The following is a 25,629-nucleotide window of genomic DNA, read 5'->3' as shown; positions in this document are numbered from 1 at the left end:
ACTTTGACTCAATCTCAGACTCAAATAACAAAAAGGCTATAAAAACAAAAAATATCTGTAATGAATGCAATGTAACTTTATAACTCGCATTTATTTCTGTATTTTATCTTATTTTATTGTTTATTATTATCATTGTTTACTTTCTTTTTCTCCTCTTTCATTTGAACATGTTCAGTGTTCTTCCATTATGTGCATTTTTTGATAAAGATTTTGGGGGGAAAGTGATCAAAAGCACGACCATATAATTTTTTTTAAATCGTGCTTTTGAACATATCAAAACATTACAAGTATAAAAACATTTTTAAAAATGTGAAATGCAACAGTTAGTTATCAAATGTATCTGAAGAAATCACTGATCGAGTTTTCTGTGTTCAACTCTTAATGTCTGTTTGAGTCGCGGGAAATGAGAAGTAAATCAATGCCCGAATAGTCGAACTGTAAAACAAACTGATGAACAAGCGGCAGTAAACTTGCTGCAAACTTAAACATGAAGTAAAAGGTAAGTTTTACGTTCACGTACCTCTTTCTGTAAACATATTTAACTCTTGCTGTGGGTTGTTAAAGTTTATTTTGTAACGAAAGTAAAGTTCGAGTTGTGATTTTACCGTTAGCCATCAAATTAAATGGCGTATGCTATGCTAATGTTGACATATCCGTGTTGTTATCTGTAAGGCTTATATTGTCAAATTGTGCTGTCTGAGCAAGATGGATATCAATGTGGGGGATGTTCAGCACAGTGAAGAGCAGCTGAAGAATACACTACACTGTGACGACAAGGAGAAGGTACATTTGGGATTTTCTACACTCTTTGACTCTGTGCATCTTCTGACGTTTATTTGATCCTCCTTTAGCTTCGCAGGAAGTTAGCACAGTTACAAAGGGAGTATCTCAAGACAGCTCAGCGGTTACAGGTGAGACTTGTCAAATTTTGCTAAATATTGAGAAGAAAATTGTGGAAAAGTAGTGGTTTGTGCAGATGCGTTTATCTACAAACAGAAAGCTGAGCGTTTGGAAGCTGTACGGAGGCATGTCAGAAACAGGATTTCACAGCAGAACCATCAGGAGCACAGAGAACTGGAAGTTACACCAAACTCTTCCTTATCGATGAAGAACACAAACAATGCGATGGTTCAAGGTACACCCCAATGTCAGGGGCACACTGAAGGTAAGCCTGTCTTGATCTCATCTAATCCTTTCCGTCATCCAGACTAACACCATGAGCACCATGCAGAAACGCATGCATGAAAAATGATACAATTACTTAGTTTAAACATTTGATGTGCTTACTATGCGTCAGTTCAAATAAAATATAGGTTTATGCAATTTTCTAATAATTTCTTTCTGTTTTTATTTACGTTTTACTCAACGTCCCAACTTTTTCATAACTAGAATTGTGTACACATATGTTGTCATAGAAAATTTTTGCCATTGAGAATAGTTTATACTATTTGTCATAAACACAAACTAACTGTCCAAATTCACACACAATCTGATGTTTTTTCAGGTCCAGCAGCTTCTGATAAATCCATTAGAAACCAGGTAATCAGGTTTCGGCTTCCCCCTGATGCTGCTGGTCCACAAACCCCAGATTCTGGCAGTGATTCCGCTGGAGGACACAGACCCAGCTCTGCCCTGCGCCTTCGCTCACGACGCAGCCGCCTTCGCCTGGAGAGGAGGAGTGCTGAGGCTGGCAGCAGCACACACAGCAACCAACAAGGACAGGAGCAAAAGGGAAGGATGGAAAGTGTTAAAACGGTAGTACAAGAACTCGGAACAGTTGAGTCAAACAGAGGGGAGGAAGTGAACGGAAGTGAAGAGCTGTTTTCTGCTACTGAGTTTCCCTCTCTGCTGGTAACACACTGCAACACACAAGAACACACTGAAACTGGAGATAAACTGGGAAAAGAGGACCAAAGAGACCAGCAGCAACAAGAAAAGGAGGCTGATTTAACCACTGAGGAGAGGGGGGGAAATGTCACGCATCATGAGAAAAGAAAAGTTAAGACTGACGAGGATAGTGCTGCTAGTAAGGAAATGGAAGAAAAAAGGGCGTGTGAAGGGGACGGTATTGAAAATAGCGAGAAAAATCTAACTGAAACAGTAAAAAGTAAAACGACTTGTGAAGATATGATGGAAATAAAAGAAGAAAAAAAAGAAATTACAAACGAGGGAAAAGCTGCAAGTCTCCTAGAGTCCTGTACAATAATCGAGGGGCTTCTCTTTCCAGCAGAATATTATGTTCGAACCACAAGACGCATGACGATTTTACAGAGTCGGCCCGACATGCAGGCCGTCGCACTGTCCCAGCTGAGCATGGGACAGCACCGCAGGAGCCGAGGTCGTGGCAGAGCGTCAAACAGGAGCTCGCACACCCGGGACATTTCCGATCAGCACACTCAGACAGTATTCTCCTCGTTGACCACTCCCTCCACACTTGTAGACGTGTGGGCTGCTGACGCTTCTGTGGAGTGTAGTCAGAGCTCCGGTGACATTTCCAATCCCATCACTACAACCCATTCGGACTCAAAAACTTCTTTTTCAGCACCAGTGACCATGACTCGTCCTCTAAGAGGAAGGAGGAGGAGAGGTAGAGGCAGGGGGAGACCTCGGACATCAGGAGATTCACAACACCGCAACACCTCCGTGTCTTCCTCCCAGTCTGTCCATGAAGCTGATGGAACGAACGCCTGCCTCAATCGAGAGGAGGCAGATCCAGAGTCAGGTGGAACCCACAGCTCTTCATCCCAACCTTCTTCTCAAGTTAATGAAGCTGCTCAACATGTAGAGAGAGTCCATCCCAAACGTAAGATTACAGTGTGTGTGTTTTCATACTAGTAGCATGCATTGGTTTAGTTTATGGCTGAATGTTGTGTATTATTGCTCAGTTTTTCCAACTATGCTTTGCATCATCGCCGTTTCTTATCTCGGATCAAAACAAGCTCAAATCTAGCTGCAATATGATGCAAGGCATTAATATTTGACTGCCTCCGTGATCACTTAAAAAACACGAAGGCTGGTAAATCACATGGTGCAGATTTGGTGCTCACTTTTAAACCCTGTTTTTAATGGTTTCATTTAAACTGGGGTTTTGACAGGACGTTTTGTTCGGCTGCATACGTAGCAGAATGACAATAAAGTTGCTCGGACACTAACTATACGGAGTTAAAACCTTTTCATCGTGAGGAAAAAAAATAATCACTTGTTGCATTTTTGTCTCGGATCTTCTCCCAAGACATCACTCGTGCAGAAGGGCTTTTTTTTTTTCTATGCTCCTAGATTTAGTTGAACTTTTGGAGTCGACTTTAGATCAACTAAATCTTCAAAAGATCTTGAATCAAGTCAGACCATGATGGTGTAAGCTGGGTCACCTTTTACATGTATGTGTAAGATAATTGTTACCCCTCCACCTTCCATCAAGCTTTAGTTTTCTCCACATTGTGTCCCTGCAGGCACATCACCCTGGCAATCTCTCCTCCTGCGCTCATCTTCAACATCTGAAACATCTCATCTTCCTCCTCCTTTCCTGTTTCCCGCGCTGCTTGTCAACAACCTCAAAAGCTTGGACCTCCACCAAGATTTCCACCTCCCAGATGACCAGTTTGCCTCTCTGAAGCTGCACAAACTTCGCCAGGTTGCCGTGGCGTCGGGAGTTGAGCGGTTCTCTACACCGTCCCGCAACACGCGCAGCAGCATCCGCAGCGTCGGCGATCCAACCGTGTTTCTTCCGTTCTCGCTCAACCTCACACCGACAGCTACAGACGGACTCTGCGCTGGTGACGAAGACCAGCTGCAGGACTCGTCGACGCAACGCGCCCTTGCAGATGAATCGATTAGCGAGGACTCGACCCAGGTGGGGTCTGAAAGTATTAATCCAGAAGCGAATGTGGAGCAGCAGCTCCGTGCAGAGACACAAGACTGTGAGGTCTGTGTGCGCACGGAGCACGAAACTGGGACTCCTAACACTCAAAGCCAGAGCTGCACATCCATCAGAAGCACACACGGACCCATAAACTGTGACAAACTCAACGCTCGGCAGAGCTCTGTGGACAGATCGCTGTTCACTGGACGTTCGGATGAACTTGAGCCGCCAACTGCTGAAAAACAAACAGAGTTTCGTGAAAGGACTAGTTCTTCACAAGCTCAGTTATCTAGAAGCACCCAAGCAGAAAACAGAGCTATCACCGAGGCGCCTTCATTTGATCGTTCTCAAACTGAAACTCAGGAGAAGCCTGCGAAGATCTCCATTTCTTTACAACCTTGTAATCAGACGGAAGCAGTAGAGTCGCCTGCTCGTAACAAAAATGCTCCGTGTCCTTTTGCAGATCCTTCTGAACCCAGCACAAACCTCTCCAAAGACACACTCGTTGAACGTAAGTCCACACGTGGACCTTATTGCTCTCAGCTTGCCTTGAAATCTCCTCCTGCTTCGGTGAACTTCTCCTTTATGCCGTCTCACCCATCCTCACCCGCTCCAGCTTCCAGCCCGGTGCTGCCCTCCTTAGGAATCACCCCTCACTTTCCTCTGACTTCCTCCCCTGCTGCGCCATCCTTCAGCCTCCCTCCTCCTCCTCACAGTCCGTCCACACAGGCTCCGTCTCCTCCCTACCCATCCCTCGCCTGCCTCCCTCCTAGCCTGCCTCCCCTCTCCACATGCAGTCACATTCAGGAGTCGTCGGAGCTGCCGCCTGGGAGCGATCAGGGTCACACAGTCCAGCCTGCTGCGTGTCCAAGTCCGCCCAGCGTTCAGCTCCACGGCTCGCATGAGCCCGAAGCTTCGACGGCAGAGGAACCTGCAGAGCGGTGTGCTGTGAGACGCACACACACGCTGAAGGTAAAACACAACCCTTTTCATCAGTTTCTCTTCGGTTTAGAATCACGACAAGTCACAACTGTTTGCTGACAACAACAAAAAGAGCATCGTGCACACTGTTCCCTTTGGAGTCAACTGTTGGTGTTTTGTGTGTTTGGAGGCTGCAGCAGGAGGCTCTCTGGTGGATGCATGCTGTCTTCCTGGATCATCGGGTGGATCGTTTGTAGCAGCAGCAGGAAAATGGGCCGTGTGCCTTTGGGGCCAGACTTCAGCTTCTGACTGGAGCTTTAAACACACCTGGACCTTCAGAGAGGCAAGTTATTTTGTCTTGCATGAAAAGTTTCAAAGAAAACCACGATCTACATGGATTTTGACACTGAAGCTGTTTAAATTCAAGGTTATTCAAATTTAAGAGGGAAAAGCTTTTTTTGTGTGTGATTACAGCTGATTTTACATTTTACTTGTTAAAATACAGTATTTAACAGACCGTGCCTCTCTTGACAGATTGACACATTCTGCAATGTTTATTTTAGGGATTAGGTCAAATATTTTACTTGTATCTAACTCATTGCTTGGATTAGATTAGAGTTTTTCATTTGTTTGTTGCTGTTGTTGTTTACAGCCTGTGATCAACGTGTTCCCTGTCCCAGACACAGCTGGCCTCGTGTGCGTGACTCTCGGTCAGCTGGAAATCAGAGAAGTGAGGTGAATTGAACGACTGAGTGACTCGAGCGTTTTATTTAAACATTTAGTGTCCAGTTGACCTGACACGGGTCAGTTTGCGTTCAAAATCAATCTGCTCGTGCCGACACTGCTTAGTGTCTTTGAAAGATTTCTGAGGTTTGCTGCAGTTAAAACTCTGAACAAACAGCTTTGACAAGAGAATCCTCCACTGCTTTGTTTAATTTCACATAAAGACGTTAAGAGAATTAATCGTTTGTGTGTGTGTGTGCTCAGATTACTGTCGTGCTGCAGCCTCACTGACATGCTCATATGTGAGGGGACCATGCAGGTAGTTGTAGGTTTGCACAAGTCCCGAGTGGTCGCCTCATCCCACACAGCGACCGGCTCCACCCTGCAGGTGTTCACACTGTCGGACAGCAGCAGGTGAGGCTGTGGATATCCCCCCCACACACACACGTGTCCTGTCACTGCACCGACGGACACATGTTTCAGCGCCTTGTCTCTTTCAGCTCTTTGAGTTGTCAGCCTCTTGCGTCTCCTGGTGTTTGTGTCGGCGCCCTCGCTCCTGTGGACGAGCTTTCCGATGCTCTGATCGGCACCGATGAAGGCGGACACCTTTTCGTCTGGTAAGTAGGAATAGGATCGTGCTTGGGCCGAGTTACAGCACATCGGTTTACATCAAATCATATCCGCTTTTGCTTTTTTAGTTCTGATATTTTCTCCTGGTTTTTAGGCTTTTTTTTTGCACATATGAGAATAAAATAGAAGAATTAAATATAATAATTATTATTTTTTGTCCCACAACAGAGAAATCTGTGATGTTCTATCGTTATCAAACACACAAGAAGAAAAATCTGTCATAATATAATGGTAGAACAAAAATAACACAAAATATACTGAATCTACACAATTGTTCAAAAATGAAAATACAAAGATAAGCCGATAAATATTAATGCATTTTAAAGTAAAAACTTTGCATTTGTGCCCTTATATGTTAATTTAAACTGTAGCCTGATAAAACTAAAGTTGGGGACACGTCAATTGCAACATGCAAAAATTAAATATTTTGCCAGTTTTGATTGGTCAACAGTTAAACTTTTACTGTTTAGTAGTTTGCTGTGATGCCGTAGACGAGTGGAATGAAGACAACAGTTGTCTGAACATGACGAGCTTAAATTAGTTTTAAATGTCAACATTTCTACCTCATAGGTTTTGGCTCAATGTTTTCTTTCTGTTAGATTTTTTGTTTTCTGCAATGGCACAAATAATCCCGCTTGAAAACTTCTTGTATTGTACTTTTGTGTCTCTAGTCTAAGGGACTATTTTGTTGACATTTTTTGTAATATTTTGTTTCAAGTTTGCAGCCATCAGGAGAATTATAAACCAACCTAACCCTAACTTTCTGATAACTAATATTATTATTTGTTTATTTTAATTATTTATTATTATTATTATTATTGGTTTATTTATTTATACTATTATTAATTATTTGTTTATATTATTTATTATTATTTTTTTTATTAGTTTATTTATATTATTATTATTATTTATTTGTTTATACTATTAATTAGTATTATGCAGCTTAGCTGAATTACAGCGAAACATCTTATTCGTATTTCAGAACTTTGAAAACAGTCAACGTTTTTAGAAAAAACCACTTGTGTTCGTGTTTTTTTCTTCTTCTTCTTCCTCAAGTAGCAAATGAAAGAGCCGCAGGTTAAATTTTGAATCACATTCAGAGAAACGCTCCGTGTTTTGTTTGTTTTTGAGCAATGGTGTGATGTCAGTCACTCAAGAGCTTTGGAAAACCGTCCACATGCAGTGATGTCACAGGCTTGTTGCTCATCGTAAACTTTATTTTGTTTTTGTTTTAAAGGAATTTAAATAGTGGGCAGCTGCTGTGCAGAGTCCTGCTGGGTTTTGGTTTTTCACACACAGCCTGTCTCCGAGGTTACTCCCACTCTGTAAGTAGTCGGTCTTTGTTCAAATGATTGTTGCACCATAGCTGGGGGCTGCCTGAAGGCAGCGTCTTATTATTATCCACCTGACAAGGGTCTTGCTCTTCTATCAACTTTAATGCATCCCCGAACTGCAACGTGCACCCCCACAAGTGTTATATCAAAACGACCGGCTCGGTGCCATCATGTGTGCTAGGCATTCAGAGTTAACATGGCGACATAATTTGCAAACAAAGACGCCATTTTTCTCATTGAAAAACACTGACAGAACTCTTCACAGCCTCTGACTGCCACAGTGAGGTCTCTGAACAAAACTCTGGTTAACTTTTGGAGCCATTTTGATCCAAGATGGCTGCCACAGCTACCTCAGTAAACGCAAAATTGACTGTCGCTCAGTCATTCTTTGAGATTTTGAGCTGAAAGTTTGTATGGTTGTAGTTGAGAGCGAGTTTTTATACATTCCTGATACAAATAAAAAAATCCAAGATGGCCGCCTTAGCTAAAAGGGGAAAAAAATATGATAACGCAGCTATTTTAACAGAGCTGAAATTTGGTGTGCTGGTAGCGGACGGTGACACATTCTGAAGTTAAATCTAAAAATCCAAGATGGCCACCGAAGCTAATTTCAAATGGATATAACTCAGCTGTTTTATAGCTGAATATATATAAAGTACAATACTGTCCAGTATTGTTTTTCACAGTACAGTATTGTACTGTACTGTGAAAAACCGCAAAAGAGCGGATCTGCAAAAGTTGAACTGCAAAGTAGTGAGGACTATTGGTAGCTGAGAAGAATCAAAAATCCAAGATGGCCGCATGAGCAAAAAGGAAAAAAATACTATAAATTAGCCTTTTTGTAGGGATATTAAGCTGAAATTTGGTATGACGGTAGCTGAGAGCAATGCCCAATAAATAGTGAATTCAAATAAAACAATCAAGATGGCCACCAAAGCAGCATTCAAATGGTTTTAACTCCACTATTCTTACACGTGAAGCACTGAAATTTGGTGGTTATAGTTGAGAACGTTCCCAACCACATACTGGATCTAAATTAAAAAAAAAATAAAATCCAAGATGGCCACCATAGCTTAAAAGAACAAGTGACCGTCATTGATTTGTTGCCATGTTGAGCTGAAATTAAGCATGGTGGTAGCTGAGAGCGAACTCCAGCACATAGCACTGTCAAGTCAAAATTTCAAAATGTCTGCAACGTGGCAGTCCCTGTCAGTTTCTCCAGGAACTTAGTCGTTTTTAGTGTTACTTCCTGCTTTCATTGTGCAGGGAGTGTTGATGGTCCTGCTGCAGCACCAGTTCCTGAGCTCTCTGGATGAAGAAGAAGCAATGATCAAAGATCAGACACTTTCAGAGGTCGAGACGAAGACGGCCTTGTTCTCTTTGGTCGGCATCAACCCTCTGAATGGCAAATCCGTCCTGGCCTCTCGACTCTATCCACCCAAAGCCTGGTCTGGCAGGTGAGAGGAGAAACATCGAAAGACAAACTTTGAGTTTATGTTTCTTGCGGTGCAATCATGCGTGTGCCCTGCAGGCTGTGTGAAGCTGACGTGTATCGCTCCTGCGTAATGGGCCTGAACCAGAGCGGGCGTGTTTGTGTGTGGGAGCTCGGAAAACAAACGTCCCGAATGGTGGAGGCTCCGGAGGGCGAGGACTGGCAGCTGGCTCGATGGGGGGGAGAAGACACGCTGGTGATGGGACATCACAACGGAGACGTTTCTTTACTCCGCTTCTAAAGACGTCTTTTAATCAGAAGTGAAGTGGGAGGATCTAAAGTTCATTTAGTTTCTGCCCTGGTTTATCTCACTAAATGGGCTTTTAAAAACTAAATTCTGGTACAGGTTATTGTTGGCTACTGTACTTTAAAAAAAATAATAAAAAAATTCAATGCTAAAACCTGAACACAGTACACGTGTCCAAAAATACAAGCTAAAAAATATAAATCCGTTCGATGTGAATATGTTTGGATTGCACACGCGCTGTACCATCTTAACTTTTTAGACGACTGCGTCCTGATTTGTTTTTATTCTGCTGCTGTTTTAATTGTTTCATATTGTTAATCCATGTTATATTTAAAGCAAAAAAAGTTTTGCCCAAATTTGTAATAAAACTTCTATTTAAAGTTTGTGAAATGTGCTGGTTTATATCTTCTTTTAAAACAGCTCCTGGAGCTACGTTAAACTTTTTGTTCATAACAAAGTAAACAAAAATAATTATTTGTGTACGGGGTTACAATGATGAAGTCGCAGTTGGAACTTTTGAGTTCAGTAGTTTATAAATAATATAAAACATTCCAACAATTTTCAGTCAGGTCATCTGGACAGTTTTTTTTTTTTTGCTGAAACGTTTCAATTTCTATCCAGAAGGCTTCATCAGTCAAGGAAACACACAACACAAAACTGATTCTTCCCCCAAACAGCTTCCTCCAAAGTGGAACAAACCAGTTATGTTTTGACAGAAACTGTCCAGAGGGGGCGTGCCAAATACACCATCTTAGCACCAACATAACTGTCCTGATGACCTGATGGAAAATTCTTGAATTGTGTACCTGGATTATTGAGCATGGACCTTTTTTTTTAATATAAAACATTATTTTGTTTTTCCAGGCATCATTTTTTTTTAAATGATGCTATGGCCAATGACACTACCAGTGTCCATGTATTAAAATCACTGTGTTTAGGGCATTTTAGGGACTGCCTTGTGCTTTAATATTATTAATTAAACATTGTCCCCAGACCAACAGACCTCTGTACGTACATGGAAAAAACACGTTCAAGGAATAGTTCATATTTTTTTAACTGGATTGTGTGGAAAGATTATAAACATCTTACCTGTGGTAGATAACATTTGGACAGTGGATAGTTCTGATATGCTAACAGTCACACCAGGGCCAAGAATGACACCGATTGTGTCCATTCTAATATTTTCAAAGAACACCATCCAGCCATTCTTTACCCGCTTAATTACATGGTTGTTTAGGGGAAAAATGGATGTAGAAATATAATTTCCTTAGAACTCAAGGTTACAGCTTTCATTTTTTGTGCATATACCTACTTAAAGTGAAAATGACAGCAAAGTAAAGATTTATAAAATAGCAATTCATAAGAACGGCTACAAATTTGATACTAAGGTAATTTAACAAAAGCAGCATCATTAGTCCTATTTGGACTAGGATTAGCTCGTCATTAAATTGAGGCCGTTTATGAACTGGTTCGATGGGCCATCTGAAACAAGTAAGATACTAAATGTTCACAACATTTCATGTCCTTAATTTAGAACTAAACCATTCATCATCTTTACCTGCTGGACACCTCGGACATGTTACAAGTCCATCACAGGGCCACAAAGTGAGACAAATGACCACTCTTCTCTCACGCCTAGGGACAATGACCAATCTGCGGCGGCTCTGAGGTGTCAATGAACAACATTTGAAAAAACAGAATTACATTATAAAAAATGTAATTACATAATGCCAAAGCAGAAGTGGCTGGAATCACATTTGAAACAAATTTTTTTTTTTAATCAAAAATTATATAATTTCATTTTTTTATAATGTGATTCAGTTTTTTCTAATGTAATTCCGGCCACTTCCGCTTTGGCTTAATGTAATTACGTTTTTTCACAAAAAAAATCTCTCAAATGTAATTGTTTTTTCGAATGTTCATTTACACCTTAGGGCCACCGTACCCATCAGCCCAACATGCATGTTAATGCATGCACTGGTTAACTGGTCATCATTAACCTCACACAGACTCTCTCACTGGTACATTTTCATCTTTAACACTTCTTGGTCTGCTGCCTTCATACATCTCCTCCTACATGTCTCTGCGTGAGTGCAGCTACAGCGTGCGCTCTCAGGACATTATTACCTGCAGTGTTCCCTCAGTGCGGACTGAACTTGGCAAAAGGGTCTTGAATGAAGGTTGAATGAATGTTTTTGGTTAACCTTTAGGGTTAAATTGTGTTTCGTTTTCGGAAAATTTAACCAACATGACATATTAGAAAAACTTTTTTCTCTCGGGAAAAAACAGTGTGTGTATATACTATATATATATATATACAAACCGGATTCCAAAAAAGTTGGGACACTAAACAAATTGCGAATAAAAACTGAGTGCAATGATGTGGAGATGGCAAATGTCAATATTTTATTCGTAATACAACATAGATGACAGATCAAAAGTTTAATCTGAGTAAATGAGTATTGCGCCGCTCAGGGTGGCTGCATGTTGGAGCAGCTCTGTTACTTTCATTCTGAGATTTTGCTTTTGGAAACTTTAATTCCTCCTTTTCTGGATGTAAATTACGTTTTTTGGATGATTGTTTCCTCTTGTATCAGATGCTGTGCAGCCGGAAGGATTTTTACGGAAACTTTTTTAGTTTTGGACATTTGTTATGATGCGTAACCATGGCAACAAGGCAGTTTTCTAAAACCAACAGAAGCTGATTAACATCTCAAAAGCTCAAATAACATCTCAACTACAGCCCCAAATCTCAAATGAGTTGAAAGGATGTTCTGTGAACACATTCTCATCTACCTGCCAGCTGTGCTCCAGTGCCTGACCCATGAGAACCTGGAACTAGCAGGAAACGGCTCATGACAGTGGAAGGACAGGATCGTCCCTCGTCACTTACAGTTGGCTGTCCGCAGCGACGAGGAGCTCGACAGACTGCTGGGAGGAGTAGCCATCGCTCTGGGAGGAGTTCTGCCCGGCATTCGGGCGGTCCTACAGCCCGGAGGAACCAAGAGGCCAGTCGAGTCTGTGGGGACAGATCAGACGGCATCTGCAGTCAATTTCTTAAGATCCACTGTGGGATGGACCTTTACAAGAGATCCTTCCTGTCTACAGCCGTCAGTATCTATAACATCTCTTAATGAAATTAGGATAACGAGTTAAAACAACAAATAATTTCCCGTTGGGATTAATAAAGTATTTTTGAATTTGAATTGAATGTAACATTTTAAGGGAAAAATATGTTGATTCAAAATTTCAGTGTCAACAAATCCCAAAAAAGTTGGGACAAGTAGCAATAAGTGGCTGGAAAAAGGAAATTGAGCATATAACGAACAGCTGGAAGACCAATTCACACTAATTAGGTCAATTGACAACATGATTGGGTATAAAACGAGCTTCTCAGAGTGTCAGTGTCTCTCAGAATCCAAGATGGTAAGAGGATCACCAATTCCACCATCGTTGTGCAGAAAGATAGTGCAACAATACCAGAATGGTGTTACCCAGCATAAAATAGCAAAGACTTTTAAGTTATCATCATCAACCGTGCATAACATCATCAAAAGATTCAGAGAATCTGGAACAATCGCTGTGCATAAGGGTCAAGGCCGTAAAACTCTACTGGATGCTCGTGATCTCAGGGCCCTTAAACGTCACTGCACCTCAAACAGGAATGCCACTGTCAAGGAAATAACAGAATGGGCTCAGGAATACTTCCAGAAAGCATTGTCAGTGAACACAATCCACCGTGCCATCAGCCGTTGCCAGCTGAAACTCTACAGTGCAAAGAGGAAGCCATTTCTAAGCAAGCTCCACAAGCTCAGACGTTTGCACTGGGCCAGGGGTCATTAAAAATGGAGTGTGGCAAAATGGAAGACTGTTCTGTGGTCAGATGAGTCACGATTTGAAGTTCTTTATGGAACACTGGGATGCCATGTCATCTGGACCAGAGAGGACAAGGATAGCCCAAGTTGTTATCAACCAGTGGCGGATTCACCGTCGGGCACGACGGGACACTTCCCGGTGGCCTGGTTGCCGAGGAACGGGACTAAAGGCTCGGTTCGGGTCGCACGGACTTTATTATTTTAAATAAACAATTCACTTTTGCCTGGGCTCAGGTCTCACGCTGCACTGCAGCGACGGAGAAAGCCTGGCACATCCACCGGCCGGGCCGGCCCCCTCCCTTCCTTTTCTGTGTGTCACAGAGCAGAGACACACACACACATATTGCGCCCGCCCCCCTCCCCGCCCTAGGACTCGCGCTCCCAACGGTGTTGGCGCGCGGTGCGTGCATCTCTGAGTTGTAGAATGGAGCAACAGAGACAGCCAAAGAAGAGGAAAGGTGGAGCAGAGAGAGAGAGGATAAAAAAGAGAAAAGCTCTGGCCGCGGATGAGTACAACACGATCTCTCATTTGTTGTATGAAACTATGATTGACTGTCATATTCCTAGTGATTTTAAAAGGGCTTATGCATAGCAAAATATAGGGCAACATAATTTCAGTTTATGTGATTTGAGGACGGATTATTGCACCACAGAAGAAAGATTTATGTAGGTATTCAGTTAGACGTGTGCAAACAACATGCATTCAAAGTGCGCTCAATTCAACTCAGTCTTGGTGGTTTGCGTTAATCAGGTGGTGGTGGCCTGGGATGGTATCAAAATTCCCGGCCTGGATTATTGTCCCAGTCCGCCCCCGTTATCAACGCTCCGTTCAGAAGCCTGCATCACTGATGGTATGGGGTTGCATGAGCGCTTGTGGCATGGGCAGCTTGCATGTCTGGAAAGGCACCATTAATGCAGAGAACTATGTTCAGGATCTAGAACAACATATGCTCCCATCTAGACGTCATCTCTTTCAGGGAAGACCCTGCATTTTTCAACACAATAATGCCAGACCACATTCTGCAGCAATCACAACATCATGGCTACGTAGGAGAAGGATCCGGGTACTGAAACGGCCAGCCTGCAGTCCAGATCTTTCACCTATAGAGAACATTTGGTGCATCATAAAGAGGAAGGTGCGACAAAGAAGGTCCAAGACGATTGAACAGTTAGAGGCCTGTATTAGACATGAATGGGAGAGCATTTCTATTTCTAAACTTGAGAAACTGGTCTCCTCTGTCCCCAGACATCTGTTGAGTGTTGTAAGAAGAAGGGGGGGATGCCACACAGTGGTAAAAATGGACTTGTCCCAACTTTTTTGGGATTTGTTGATGCCATGAAATTTGGAAACAACAGATTTTTCCCTTAAAATGATACATTCTCTCAGTTTAAACTTTTGATCTGTGATTTGTGTTCTATTCTGAATAAAATATTAGATGTTGGCACCTCCACATCATTGCATTCAGTTTTTATTCACAATTTGTTTAGTGTCCCAACTTTTTTGGAATCCGGTTTGTATATAAACATAAATGTGTATTTTGTCGTAGAGGAAAGCATGGCTTAGTATTTGATTTCTGATTAATTATGTTGGAGCTTCCAAACGTCAGTTGAAAATGCTCAGCCATCTGTAGATCTCTGTGTGGATCTCTGTGACAGAGAAAAGTCTGTCCACTGAGTGTAACTGCAGCTGATTAATGTGCAACAGCTGTTCCCCAGTGGATTTGAGCTATGCAACTGTAAATATGTCCACTACTCCCATCTAGTGGGAAGTAAATTAAATTGGATTTCAGGACTACAGTGCTGTACTGTAACAGACAAATGATGTTATTTGGTATAAAATCATAAACCTCTGATATCAGAACCTAAATTATTTTCTGCAGCTGTAATCTCCTTTTTTTTTTTTGGCAACATGTTAAATATGTTAGATTTTTATGTAGACTGCTGGTAAATACATTTAAAAATTTTTTTGGAATGACACGTCATTAGGTGAGCAACATATATGAATATCAACATTGCAACTGAGAATCAACGCAGGAAATATTGCATTAAAAAAAAATGGCAATAACTGTTGTGCCGAGCTTCAACGTTTGTAAAGGAATAGGATAAAAGCATATTTGTTTACCTGCACTTATTTTTGTTAGTAATATTTTTAAAATGCCAATAAAAAAGATGGATGGTATTTTTTAAGAAGAAACTATAAGAATACACAAATCACAATTTTGAACAATGGGAAAATAAAATACTTATTTGGTATAAAATCAATAGGAAGTTAAGACTCAAAGCAATCGGCTTGCTCCTCATAAATAATGTTATTAACTTACTTTTATGTATATGGATGTTTCTGTTCAGTGCCCTGAGATGACTTCTGTTGTGACTTGGCACTATATAAATAAACTGAATTGAATTTAAATTTTGTTAAACTCATTTGCAGGAATTCAAATGTGCTAAACCTAAAATCTCATCTGTTAAATTTAAAAACTAGCCAAGGCTTTGAAGTACAATCATATAATCAACATTATTAGAAGCTTTTATAATTGAGAAAAGTCGAAAAAAATGTATTTAATTTAAAATAAATTTCATTTATTGCATTGCCACCTTTAATGTTTGACCCTCGCACACATTTTGTAATTTAGTAAGACAGGGGGAAGTCCTGTCTTTTCATTTTTATCATAGAATAATTTACTATACTTTACACATAATTTAAGTAGAAAACAAAACACATTTTTAATCTGAAATGACATTTTTCTAAAGCACTTAGTTGCGTTTAAAGACCACTTGCACTACATTTCCCATGAGCACATAAAAAGAAAAATGACGTAAATTGTGCGGTATGATGAGCCAATCAGGCCGTGGGAAAAACACGGCTCCTTTCAGTGATTGGCTAATTTGATATGTTTCTTCCCAGAATGCTTTGCTGGAATTCAAATCAAGCGGACCAATCAGAGAGCGCCGTACGGAGAGACGCAAGCATTTAAAATTTGTCTTAACTGTTTTCAAAAGGCAGGACTGGACGCAGGCACCGCCGTCGTCTGTCGAATTTTTTTTTTTTCATGTTTACCGCGGATTATTACTTTCATTTCAGTGTGAATGCACTAGTTTTAACTTTATAATTGACTGTGAATCAACGCTTTCGTCCAAAAGAAGTAAACGCAAGTTTTGATTCAAATCGGGAAGCGTATTGAAGAAAGCTAGCTTCCCAGGCTAAACGTCGGTTGACTTCGGGTTAACAAAAGTCAGGCCATTGCAGCTATCGTCTCTACGTGGACTGCAGGGGTGAAACATTTTTAGTAAGTACACTGTACATTATTTTAATACAACATGAGTGCTGGTACTGCAAAACCGGCGCTTCCGTCGGGACATGTGGATCCGAAATCGGCGCCTCTCAAAGAAATCCCAGATATTCTGGTTGACCCACGCACCATGAAAAGATACACGAGGGGAAGATTCCTCGGAAAAGGTGGCTTCGCGAAGTGCTACGAAATTACAGACATGGAGACAAAGACGGTTTTCGCTGGCAAAATAGTTCCCAAAGCTTTGATCTTAAAGCAGCACCAGAGGGAAAAGATGACCTCGGAAATCGCCATTCACAAGAGCCTGAATCACGGGAACGTCGTCGGATTCCACGGGTTCTTCGAAGACGACGACTTCGTCTTTGTGGTCCTGGAAATCTGCAGGAGAAGGGTGAGTGAACAACAAAAAAAACCACTTATTTCCCTACGAAGGCGGGCGGTTAACATGGCGGCCTGTCTCTTCCGTTTGTCCTCAGCCTGTTCAGAATGCGATGCTTAAATTAAACAAGAAAATCAATGGAGTTCTGAACACGACCCCAACTTTACAGAAACCTTTCATCTCAACATTTTTTTTTTACCGTCCTGAGCATCATAAGTCGCTCAACAAAAACATATATTCTCTTGAAAATGTTTTTTTTTTTTGTTGTTTTCCAGTCTCTGCTGGAGCTGCACAAGCGTCGTAAGGCTGTGACAGAGCCTGAAGCTCGATACTACATGACCCAGCTGCTGAAGGGTGTCCAGTACCTGCACAACAACAAAGTCATCCACAGAGACCTGAAACTGGGCAACATCTTCCTGAATGATGACATGGATGTCAAGATAGGTACTTTCCTTGAAATATACCTCGCCCATAGTTGTTTAGTTGCACCACACTTGTGTAAAAATGTCACAGATCAGCACAAACAAACATTCTAGTTCATCAACGAAGGATCAAACTTCCAGGCTGAAAGGATACTATTAATCAAGGATTAAAAGTTCAGACTTGGCGCTCCTTGAAGGAATGCATATCACCCGCCTTCTAGATGGTCACCACACTGCTCAGAGTATGTGTTGAATAATCCTCATTTACTAAACTGCACCAAATTTTAGGATTCAAGGATTTTTAACATCGTCATTCACATCACATGCAGTACATGAGGTGGAATGAAACTATGTACACAGGGTCCCAGTTGCATCCAACGACAACAAAAAAAGTTTATCTGTAAAATGGCTCAGTTATAGCAGCCATTTTAAATTGGTGCGACTCAAAGAAGTCATTCAGTTAGTTGTAGATGTACACCCAATGATTTTTTTTTTAGTAAGTAAACTTTGTTGACCGTTTACAGGTCAGAAACCACAAAGTGCTTTACAGACTATAAGACATAAAAACACAAGATAAAACAGAAGAGCTATAACAACATACATGTGACATAAGACAAAATACAACTAATTAAAAGCCAATCTGATGTGTCTTCAGCTGCTATTTAAATGTATTAAGAGAATCAAGGCAGCACATTCCACAGCACTAAAAGCTTTATCCCCTCTGCTCTTAGAATGAGTCAGTGGGACCATTAACAGCCTTTGACTGGAAGATAGGCTCCGAGAAGAGGAGCATTTAGCATTTCTGTCAAATGTGTTTACTGCTTGAGATATTTTGCTAACAATGCAAACCGGCAAAACAATTGCCTTCAGTGGAGGGTTACAGTGTCCTGCTGTACTATGTACAAACCCTTTTTCTTCTTCTTCTTTTAGGGGACTTTGGTTTGGCAACTAAGATTGAGTTTGATGGCGAACGGAAGAAGACCTTATGTGGAACGCCCAACTACATAGCTCCTGAAGTGCTTTGTAAAAAAGGCCACAGTTATGAGGTGGATGTCTGGTCACTTGGATGCATATTGTAAGTGTAAAACCAGAAACGCACAAATATTGGAAGTGATGGAGTACAATAAGCCTGCACCTCATCTGTTCCCTCAGGTACACTTTGTTGGTGGGTAAGCCTCCATTTGAAACCTCCTGTCTGAAGGAGACCTACAATCGCATCAAGAAAAACAGCTACACCATCCCCTGGGTAAGCTGACTGGATAGAGTACATAACAGTCTCTTCCTGAAATATATACATTTTAAATGTGTGTGTGTATATATATATATATGTGTAATTTGCTGTTTTGTCTGCAGCATGTCAACCCATCTGCCTCAGCTCTCATTAAGAGGATGCTGCACGCAGACCCTGCCCAGAGACCGACCATCGCTGAGCTCCAAACTGACGAGTTCTTGACAACAGGCTACATCCCTCTGCGTCTGCCCACTACATGTCTCACCGTGCCCCCGCGATTCTCTATCGCCCCCTCCACAGCTACAGAGCTCGGCCAGCGACGCCCTCTGACTGCTCTGAACAACCAAGGTAATGAATGTCCACCACAACAAAGAGCTTTTGTTTTCCCCCCCTAAGCAATTCTTTCAGCTTCTTTCATTTGTTCTTCTACAGTTATTAAAATCAGGTCTCTTTTAAATGAGTCCCCGAGGCTCAATGGGACTAATCTGTATAAATAAAGGTTGAATGAATGAATATAATTTTAGTTGCCCTGGGGTAAAAAAAAGAAAGGTGAAGTTAATTTGTTTAAATACCTTTTTAATTAAACATCTGTTTTTTAGATGGACATGATCATTTTTCTGTTTTTCAGGTGGCCCGGAGAAAATGGAGGCGAAAGATGAGCCTGTGCAAAGGTGACATGTTGGTGCTGGTTTAACATGGTCTCATAACTATGATGAAATTCTTTTTTTAAATGTGCATTTTTTAACGGTGTAAATAATATGATGCTTGTGTTCTCTGCGTAGTGAGATTGAACCTTCAGAATGCCACCTGAAGGACATGCTGCAGCAGCTGGAAGTTGTCAATTCTTCCAAACCCTCTGAGAGGGCCCTCATCAGGCAGGGTCAGTGCAGGCGTTTCAGTGTCTGGTAGTTTTAAACAATTCTGGTGAACATTACCCAGGTTTACTTGAATACAATAATAAAATAAAACCAAGTCAACCTGCATGTAGAGATCTTGTTGCCTTTGTGTAATTCCAGGGGAAGCAGAAGATCCTGCATGCATCCCCATCTTCTGGATCAGCAAATGGGTTGACTACTCGGATAAATATGGATTAGGTAAACATTACACCCTGATTTCAGTTTGTATCTCACTCTATTCAGAAATGTTAAACTTTTTCTTTATCTGCCGATGAAAACCAAATGTGGGTACAGTAGTCCCTCCGTTATCGCGGGGGATACGTTCCAGACGCCCCTGCGATTATGTGAAAAACTGAAGTAGGAACTCTATATTTATTTTAGTATTTATACATATTTTAAGGCTTTATAAATCCTTCCCACACTCTTGCAATGTTCTAAAGTAGTTCTGGTCCAATTCTCGGCCAAAATCACCATGAATAAGGAACGAGTTTTTTTAATCAGGTCCGGATCAAATCGAAACTTTGCCTCCATTTCGGCAGAAAGCAGCGGCTGGTAGCACTGTTGGCTTCTGGGTAGTGAAGTTCTTTTTTGACTGGCGTTACAGTGTAGGCTTATTGAAAGAAAACTACAAAATGGTGGCGGCTGTCCTAAGTATTATTATTTTCGTAAACTTTTTTTTATTCCGTACCGTCCCAATCACTTTAATAATAAAGTTGACAATCATTGGGAGAAAAAAAAAATTCAAGACAAAAACAGTTGGATTTTATTTGTAACGAGACATTTTGCTTCTCATCCGAGGGGCTTTCTCAATTCAAAGAACAGAGTGTGGGGTTTGAGTTATAAAGCTGAGGTAAATACATATGTAGATTGCCTCACAATAGGGAAACATTAGCGTCTTTGTTAGTCTGAGACACAGAGGAGCCACTTGGTGACATGAATGAAATTCCTGATGGGTGTGAAAATGACTATCAGGCCTAAAAGTGCATTATAAATGCTCCCACAGACTCGACAGACTTCAGTCCGTGCGGAAACTGCTCTCTGTCTGCAGACGGCTGAGACTTCATACTCGAGCGTCCACCCTAAGCGGCTGCAGGCAAGGAGCATTTACCTTTGGGACAAATTGAGGTCGCCGATTGGTCATTTGCTGACACACCTACTGGATTGATTGACAGGTCGCAAAAAAACAAAACGAGGTGGCAGCGGTGTTTTGTTTATATATTGTTAATAAAAAGTTTTTAAAAAACCACAGTGAGCACTGGCCCTGCAGCGCACACATCAGACCAGCCCACCAGGAAATCTCCAGACCCTCCCTCAGCCACGCTGGACATGATTTTAATTAGATCGTGACAAATTCCTTCATTTGTCACAATTTCAGTCATGGTGTCAACGGACGAGGAGGAAGAGATCACTTGCCTTTTGGAAATAAGAAAAGAAAAGATCATTAATATCAATCAGCCTGTGGCACTGCTGAGGTGTTATGGAGGCCCAGGATGCTTCGATAGCGGCCTTAAGCTCATCCAGAGTGTTGGGTCTTGCGTCTCTCAACTTTCTCTTCACAATATCCCACAGGTTCTCTATGGGGTTCAGGTCAGGAGAGTTGGCAGGCCAATTGAGCACAGTAATACCATGGCCAGTAAACCATTTACCAGTGGTTTTGGCACTGTGAGCAGGTGCCAGGTCGTGCTGAAAAATGAAATCTTCATCTCCATAAAGCTTTTCAGCAGATGGAAGCATGAAGTGCTCCAAAATCTCCTGATAGCTAGCTGCATTGACCCTGCCCTTGATAAAACACAGTGGACCAACACCAGCAGCTGACATGGCACCCCAGACCATCACTGACTGTGGGTGCTTCACACTGGACTTCTGGCATTTTGGCATTTCCTTCTCCCCAGTCTTCCTCCAGACTCTGGCACCTTGATTTCCGAATGACATGCAAAATTTGCTTTCATCCGAAAAAAGTACTTTGGACCACTGAGCAACAGTCCAGTGCTGCTTCTCTGTAGCCCAGGTCAGGCGCTTCTGCCACTGTTTCTGGTTCAAAAGTGGCTTGACCTGGGGAATGCGGCACCTGTAGCCCATTTCCTGCACACGCCTGTGCACGGTGGCTCTGGATGTTTCTACTCCAGACAGTCCACTGCTTCCGCAGGTCCCCCAAGGTCTGGAATCGGCCCTTCTCCACAATCCTCCTCAGGGTCCGGTCACCTCTTCTCGTTGTGCAGCGTTTTCTGCCACACTTTTCCCTTCCCACAGACTTCCCACTGAGGTGCCTTGATACAGCACTCTGGGAACAGCCTATTCGTTCAGCAATTTCTTTCTGTGTCTTACCCTCTTGCTTGAGGGCATCAATGATGGCCTTCTGGACTGCAGTCAGGTCGGCAGTCTTACCCATGATTGTGGTTTTGAGTAATGAACAAGGCTGGGAGTTTTTAAAAGCCTCAGGAATCTTTTGCAGGTGTTTAGAGTTACGTCGTTGATTCAGATGGTTAGGTTAATAGCTTGTTTAGAGAACCTTTTCATGATATGCTAATTTTTTGGGACAGGCATTTTGGGTTTTCATGAGCTGTATGCCATAATCATCAGTATTAAAACAATTAAATACCTGAAATATTTCAGTTGGTGTGCAATGAATCTGAAATATATGAAAGTTTAATTTTTATCATTACATTATGGAAAATAATGACCTTTATCACAATATGCTAATTTTTTGAGAAGGACCTGTACAGTGTACAATGGTTTTGAAGTGTGAATGCTTGTTTAAAAAGTGTCTTGTTGTTAAATGTATATATTTTTTTTTAAAGGCTACCAGCTGTGTGACAACAGTGTGGGTGTTCTGTTCAACGATTACACCCGTCTCATCATGTACGCCGATGGAGACAGCCTGCAGTACATCGATAAGACGGCTGCTGAATCCTACCTCAGTGTTCGCTCTTTTCCTTCTGCCCTCAACAAAAAGGTCGGTAGAAGATCTGACTGTGTGTGAGAGAGAAATTAGTAAGCGTAGTGTTTGATATGTGTAGGCAGCATCTTGTGAAAGTAACTCCGATTTCTTTTGTTGTAGATAACGCTGCTGAAATACTTCCGCAACTACATGAGCGAGCACCTGCTGAAAGCCGGCGCCAACATGGCGCGGCGGGATGGAGACGAGCTGGCGCGACTGCCTTACTTGTCCCTCTGGTTTAGAACGAAAAGTGCCATCGTCTTGCACCTCAGCAACGGCACGGTCCAGATTAACTTCTTCCAGGTTAGCTGCGAAACTTAAACCCCACACTTTCTTGCAGGGATAATACATTTCTCTCTTTCCACGACGGATTTCTGTTTTGAACATGATGAATTTGCATCAACTGTAAAAATAAAAGGGGGTGAGGGGGGCTTGTTTTGTGTTAGTTGTGTTATAATGATACTTGAATTAAACTGCTGCTGCCTTCAACAAATACAGAAAACCAGAATTATCGTTTTACCCAGTCAGAGCAGGGTGCATTGTGCTGTCTGACACATGGGGAGTCCAGGTGTAAGCGGCGTTCTTCAATTAGAGCGCAGGTGAACGCATCGACTGTTCTACAGATCCTGTATTATAACGTCTGGTCCGAGAGAGAGCCCGCAGCCTGTTTGAGAGTCTCTTTAGGAGACTGTTTCTGCTGCTTTAGCTCCTAAAGTTAAACAAAAATTAACAGTAAGACGCATATTTGTAGGCCCCAGATTCAAGCAAAGATGTGCGTCTCCGTTTCAGTTGTTTGTGAGTGTTGGTTTCATGCGTTTGTATTTTATCATAAATGTCTACAAATTCAAGTCTACACAGAATTTTTAAAATTAACGAGGTGTTGTGGCTGTTTGGATGAGCCAAGATGGTTTATATTTAGAACCATACTGAGAGCTAACTACTGTAATAACTAATTCAATAAATGATCAAATATTAAAAAGTAAATAGTATTATTTATTAACCTTTATTTAACCAGGCAAATCTCATTGAGATCTGTGATCACGTGCTGAAATCCTGTTTATTTAAAACTTTATGAATGAAAGTTGTTCTAAGGGAAAAACAATCTCAAGATGGCCCAAATAATATATGTATATAATTTTTTTTTTTTTAATTTATTTAATTTATTTATTTTAAGTCAGGTCCTCTGGATGGAAACGGGAAAGTAATTAAAATGATACATTTTTATTTTCTACTTTTTGCAATCGTCCAGAGGACCTGACTTAACGTTGTTAGATTTTTTCTACCTGGATTATTGAGCATGCATCAGGACGTATATTTTTAACGTTAATATATACTCTGCAATGGATAGATGGATATCTAGATAGATAGATATCTAGATGGATACACACACATACACTGTATATCCGACAATCCCTCAATTGAAAACACCAAAAATTGACATAAAAGTAAATAACAGAAAAGCTGTTCAATTTCAAGGATTCAAGGTTCTTTATTTGTCATGACTCACATGTGGTACATATGGTGGAACAAAATTGTGTACACAGGGTCCCAGTTACATCCAACAAAAGTATAAAATGTAAACGAAAAACTAATAAGATCTGAACTAAGAAAAACGTTAACTACAAATACACTAAGCACTAGTAGCATGATTCCTCTCTTCCTTCCAAATGCCGTTGGTCTTGAGAGCCTAATGTTGCAGGTTAAAGTTTTGAAGTCGGCCCTTCATTACAGAACATTATACTGTGATTCAGGGCATTTACTCCTCTTTACATGAACATTTTTGTGACGTGACCGCTATGCAGATAGAAGCTCTCAGATTTGGGAGTGGGGGTGGATGGTGATGCTTGGGTAACAAAAAAAATTCTCAAAGAATTATTTGCTTTAATCCCCGCTTTCATGTCACTGCAAGCCTTATTGTGCTTTCTTCACACAATCTTTGTTTTATTCTCAGGATCACACTAAGCTAATCCTGTGTCCTCTGATGGGTGCGGTGACCTACATTGACGAGAAGCGGGACTTCCGCACGTACAAGCTGTCTCTGCTGGAGGAGTTTGGCTGCAGCAAGGAGCTGGCCAGCCGCATGCGTTACGCCAAGCTCATGGTAGAGAAGCTGCTGGTCAGCAAGCCTTCCTCTGCCGCGAGTTAGACTCGTTTTCTAGTTTTGTTCCCCAAGTCTTCAATCACGGTCGGTCATAGATGCTCTTTGAAATTGTTTTTGTTTCAAGGGAGGCAATGCTTTTCATACCCATCCCATTGTTTTTAATCCAATTTTGTGCTGTCAATAAAAAAAGAAACTTGACTTTCTTGATGAAGCTGACCTTTTGACAGTTATTCCTCCTAACATTACTGTTGAATTGTTAAAATCGGTCCTAAAACTGAAGTCAAAATAATCTGTTCAAAATACAAGATCTAAAAGTTGGTAAGTTCCTAAATGTTTTTCTATTATATATATTTTTTTTCATGAGTTTAAATCCTCCAGCAATGAGCTGAATGAATGTTGGAGACCGAGACTAAACACTGCAGGTGGATAGATCTTTAAGTTTGTATGCTCTGTCTGTTGTATTCAGAGACACGGACCATGTTTTTATGTCCATCATGTACTCTTTACCTGTTTTTCTCTTTTGTAATTTTTTATGTTTTAGATGAGAGGTTTTCAATTAGGTGAACAAACTTGTACATACTTCTAAATATGTTTTAAAGATGGTATACCTCTGACCAAGTTTAAATAAAGATTCTTTTGGATTATAATATGTTCATAGTTACGTGTGTGTGTGTGTACCCAGTCTTTTTGTTTTTTCTCAGTTGCTCCCTTCCTCAGGGATCGCCACAGAAAATTTAACTAGCACAGAAACGTGACAATTATTATTTTTTAATGTGCCAGATGCCCTTCCTGGCACAAATCACAGATCAAAAGTTTAAACAGAGTGTATAATTTTAAGGGAAAAATCTGTTGTTTCCAAATTTCATGGTGTCAACAAATCCCCAAAAAGTTGGGACAAGTCCATTTTTCCCACTGTGGCATCCCACCTTCTTCTTACAACACTCAACAGACGTCTGGGGACAGAGGAGACCAGTTTCTCAAGTTTAGAAATAGGAATGCTCTCCCATTCATGTCTAATACAGGCCTCTAACTGTTCAATCGTCTTGGACCTTCTTTGTCGCACCTTCCTCTTTATGATGCACCAAATGTTCTCTATAGGTGAAAGATCTGGACTGCAGGCTGGCCGTTTCAGTACCCGGATCCTTCTCCTACGTAGCCATGATGTTGTGATTGCTGCAGAATGTGGTCTGGCATTATTGTGTTGAAAAATGCAGGGTCTTCCCTGAAAGAGATGACGTCTAGATGGGAGCATATGTTGTTCTAGATCCTGAACATAGTTCTCTGCATTAAT

General features: G+C 41.3%; 2 protein-coding genes across 2 annotated transcripts; both read left to right on the top strand.

Annotated features, from left to right (window-relative positions):
• Positions 1-429: 429 nt before the first annotated feature.
• palb2 (partner and localizer of BRCA2) lies at positions 430-9,419 on the top strand. Its single transcript, XM_037690385.1, has 13 exons — positions 430-499; positions 673-783; positions 852-911; positions 997-1,165; positions 1,505-2,814; positions 3,425-4,831; positions 4,971-5,123; positions 5,433-5,515; positions 5,768-5,917; positions 6,004-6,120; positions 7,371-7,458; positions 8,734-8,924; positions 8,999-9,419. Exons 2-13 carry the CDS (start codon positions 706-708, stop codon positions 9,198-9,200), a joined length of 4,008 nt encoding a protein of 1,335 aa, XP_037546313.1. The 5' UTR covers positions 430-499; positions 673-705; the 3' UTR covers positions 9,201-9,419.
• Positions 9,420-16,338: 6,919 nt separating this feature from the next.
• plk1 (polo-like kinase 1 (Drosophila)) lies at positions 16,339-24,383 on the top strand. The gene is given in 11 exon segments (XM_037690384.1): positions 16,339-16,762; positions 17,026-17,194; positions 18,103-18,247; positions 18,325-18,418; positions 18,526-18,783; positions 19,052-19,081; positions 19,190-19,283; positions 19,420-19,497; positions 22,098-22,252; positions 22,358-22,540; positions 24,189-24,383. Coding segments are annotated over 11 exon segments (1,764 nt in total). The 5' UTR covers positions 16,339-16,399.
• The last annotated feature ends 1,246 nt before the right edge of the window (positions 24,384-25,629 follow it).

This window comes from Nematolebias whitei, chromosome 16 (assembly GCF_014905685.2).
Source record: "Nematolebias whitei isolate Nwh7 chromosome 16, NemWhi1, whole genome shotgun sequence".
NCBI classification, from domain to species: Eukaryota; Metazoa; Chordata; class Actinopteri; order Cyprinodontiformes; family Rivulidae; genus Nematolebias; species Nematolebias whitei.
Note: the sequence above shows the minus strand (reverse complement) of the source record. Positions and strands in the feature narration are given on the sequence as shown.

Bases quoted from the DNA above. Each gene is read 5' to 3' on its own strand.
- palb2 (XM_037690385.1), top strand. From the start codon at position 706: ATGGATATCAATGTGGGGGATGTTCAGCACAGTGAAGAGCAGCTGAAG. The intron at 784-851 runs GTACATTTGGGA...ATCCTCCTTTAG, and splicing joins ACTGTGACGACAAGGAGAAG to CTTCGCAGGAAGTTAGCACA. The intron at 5,124-5,432 runs GCAAGTTATTTT...TGTTGTTTACAG, and splicing joins ACACCTGGACCTTCAGAGAG to CCTGTGATCAACGTGTTCCC.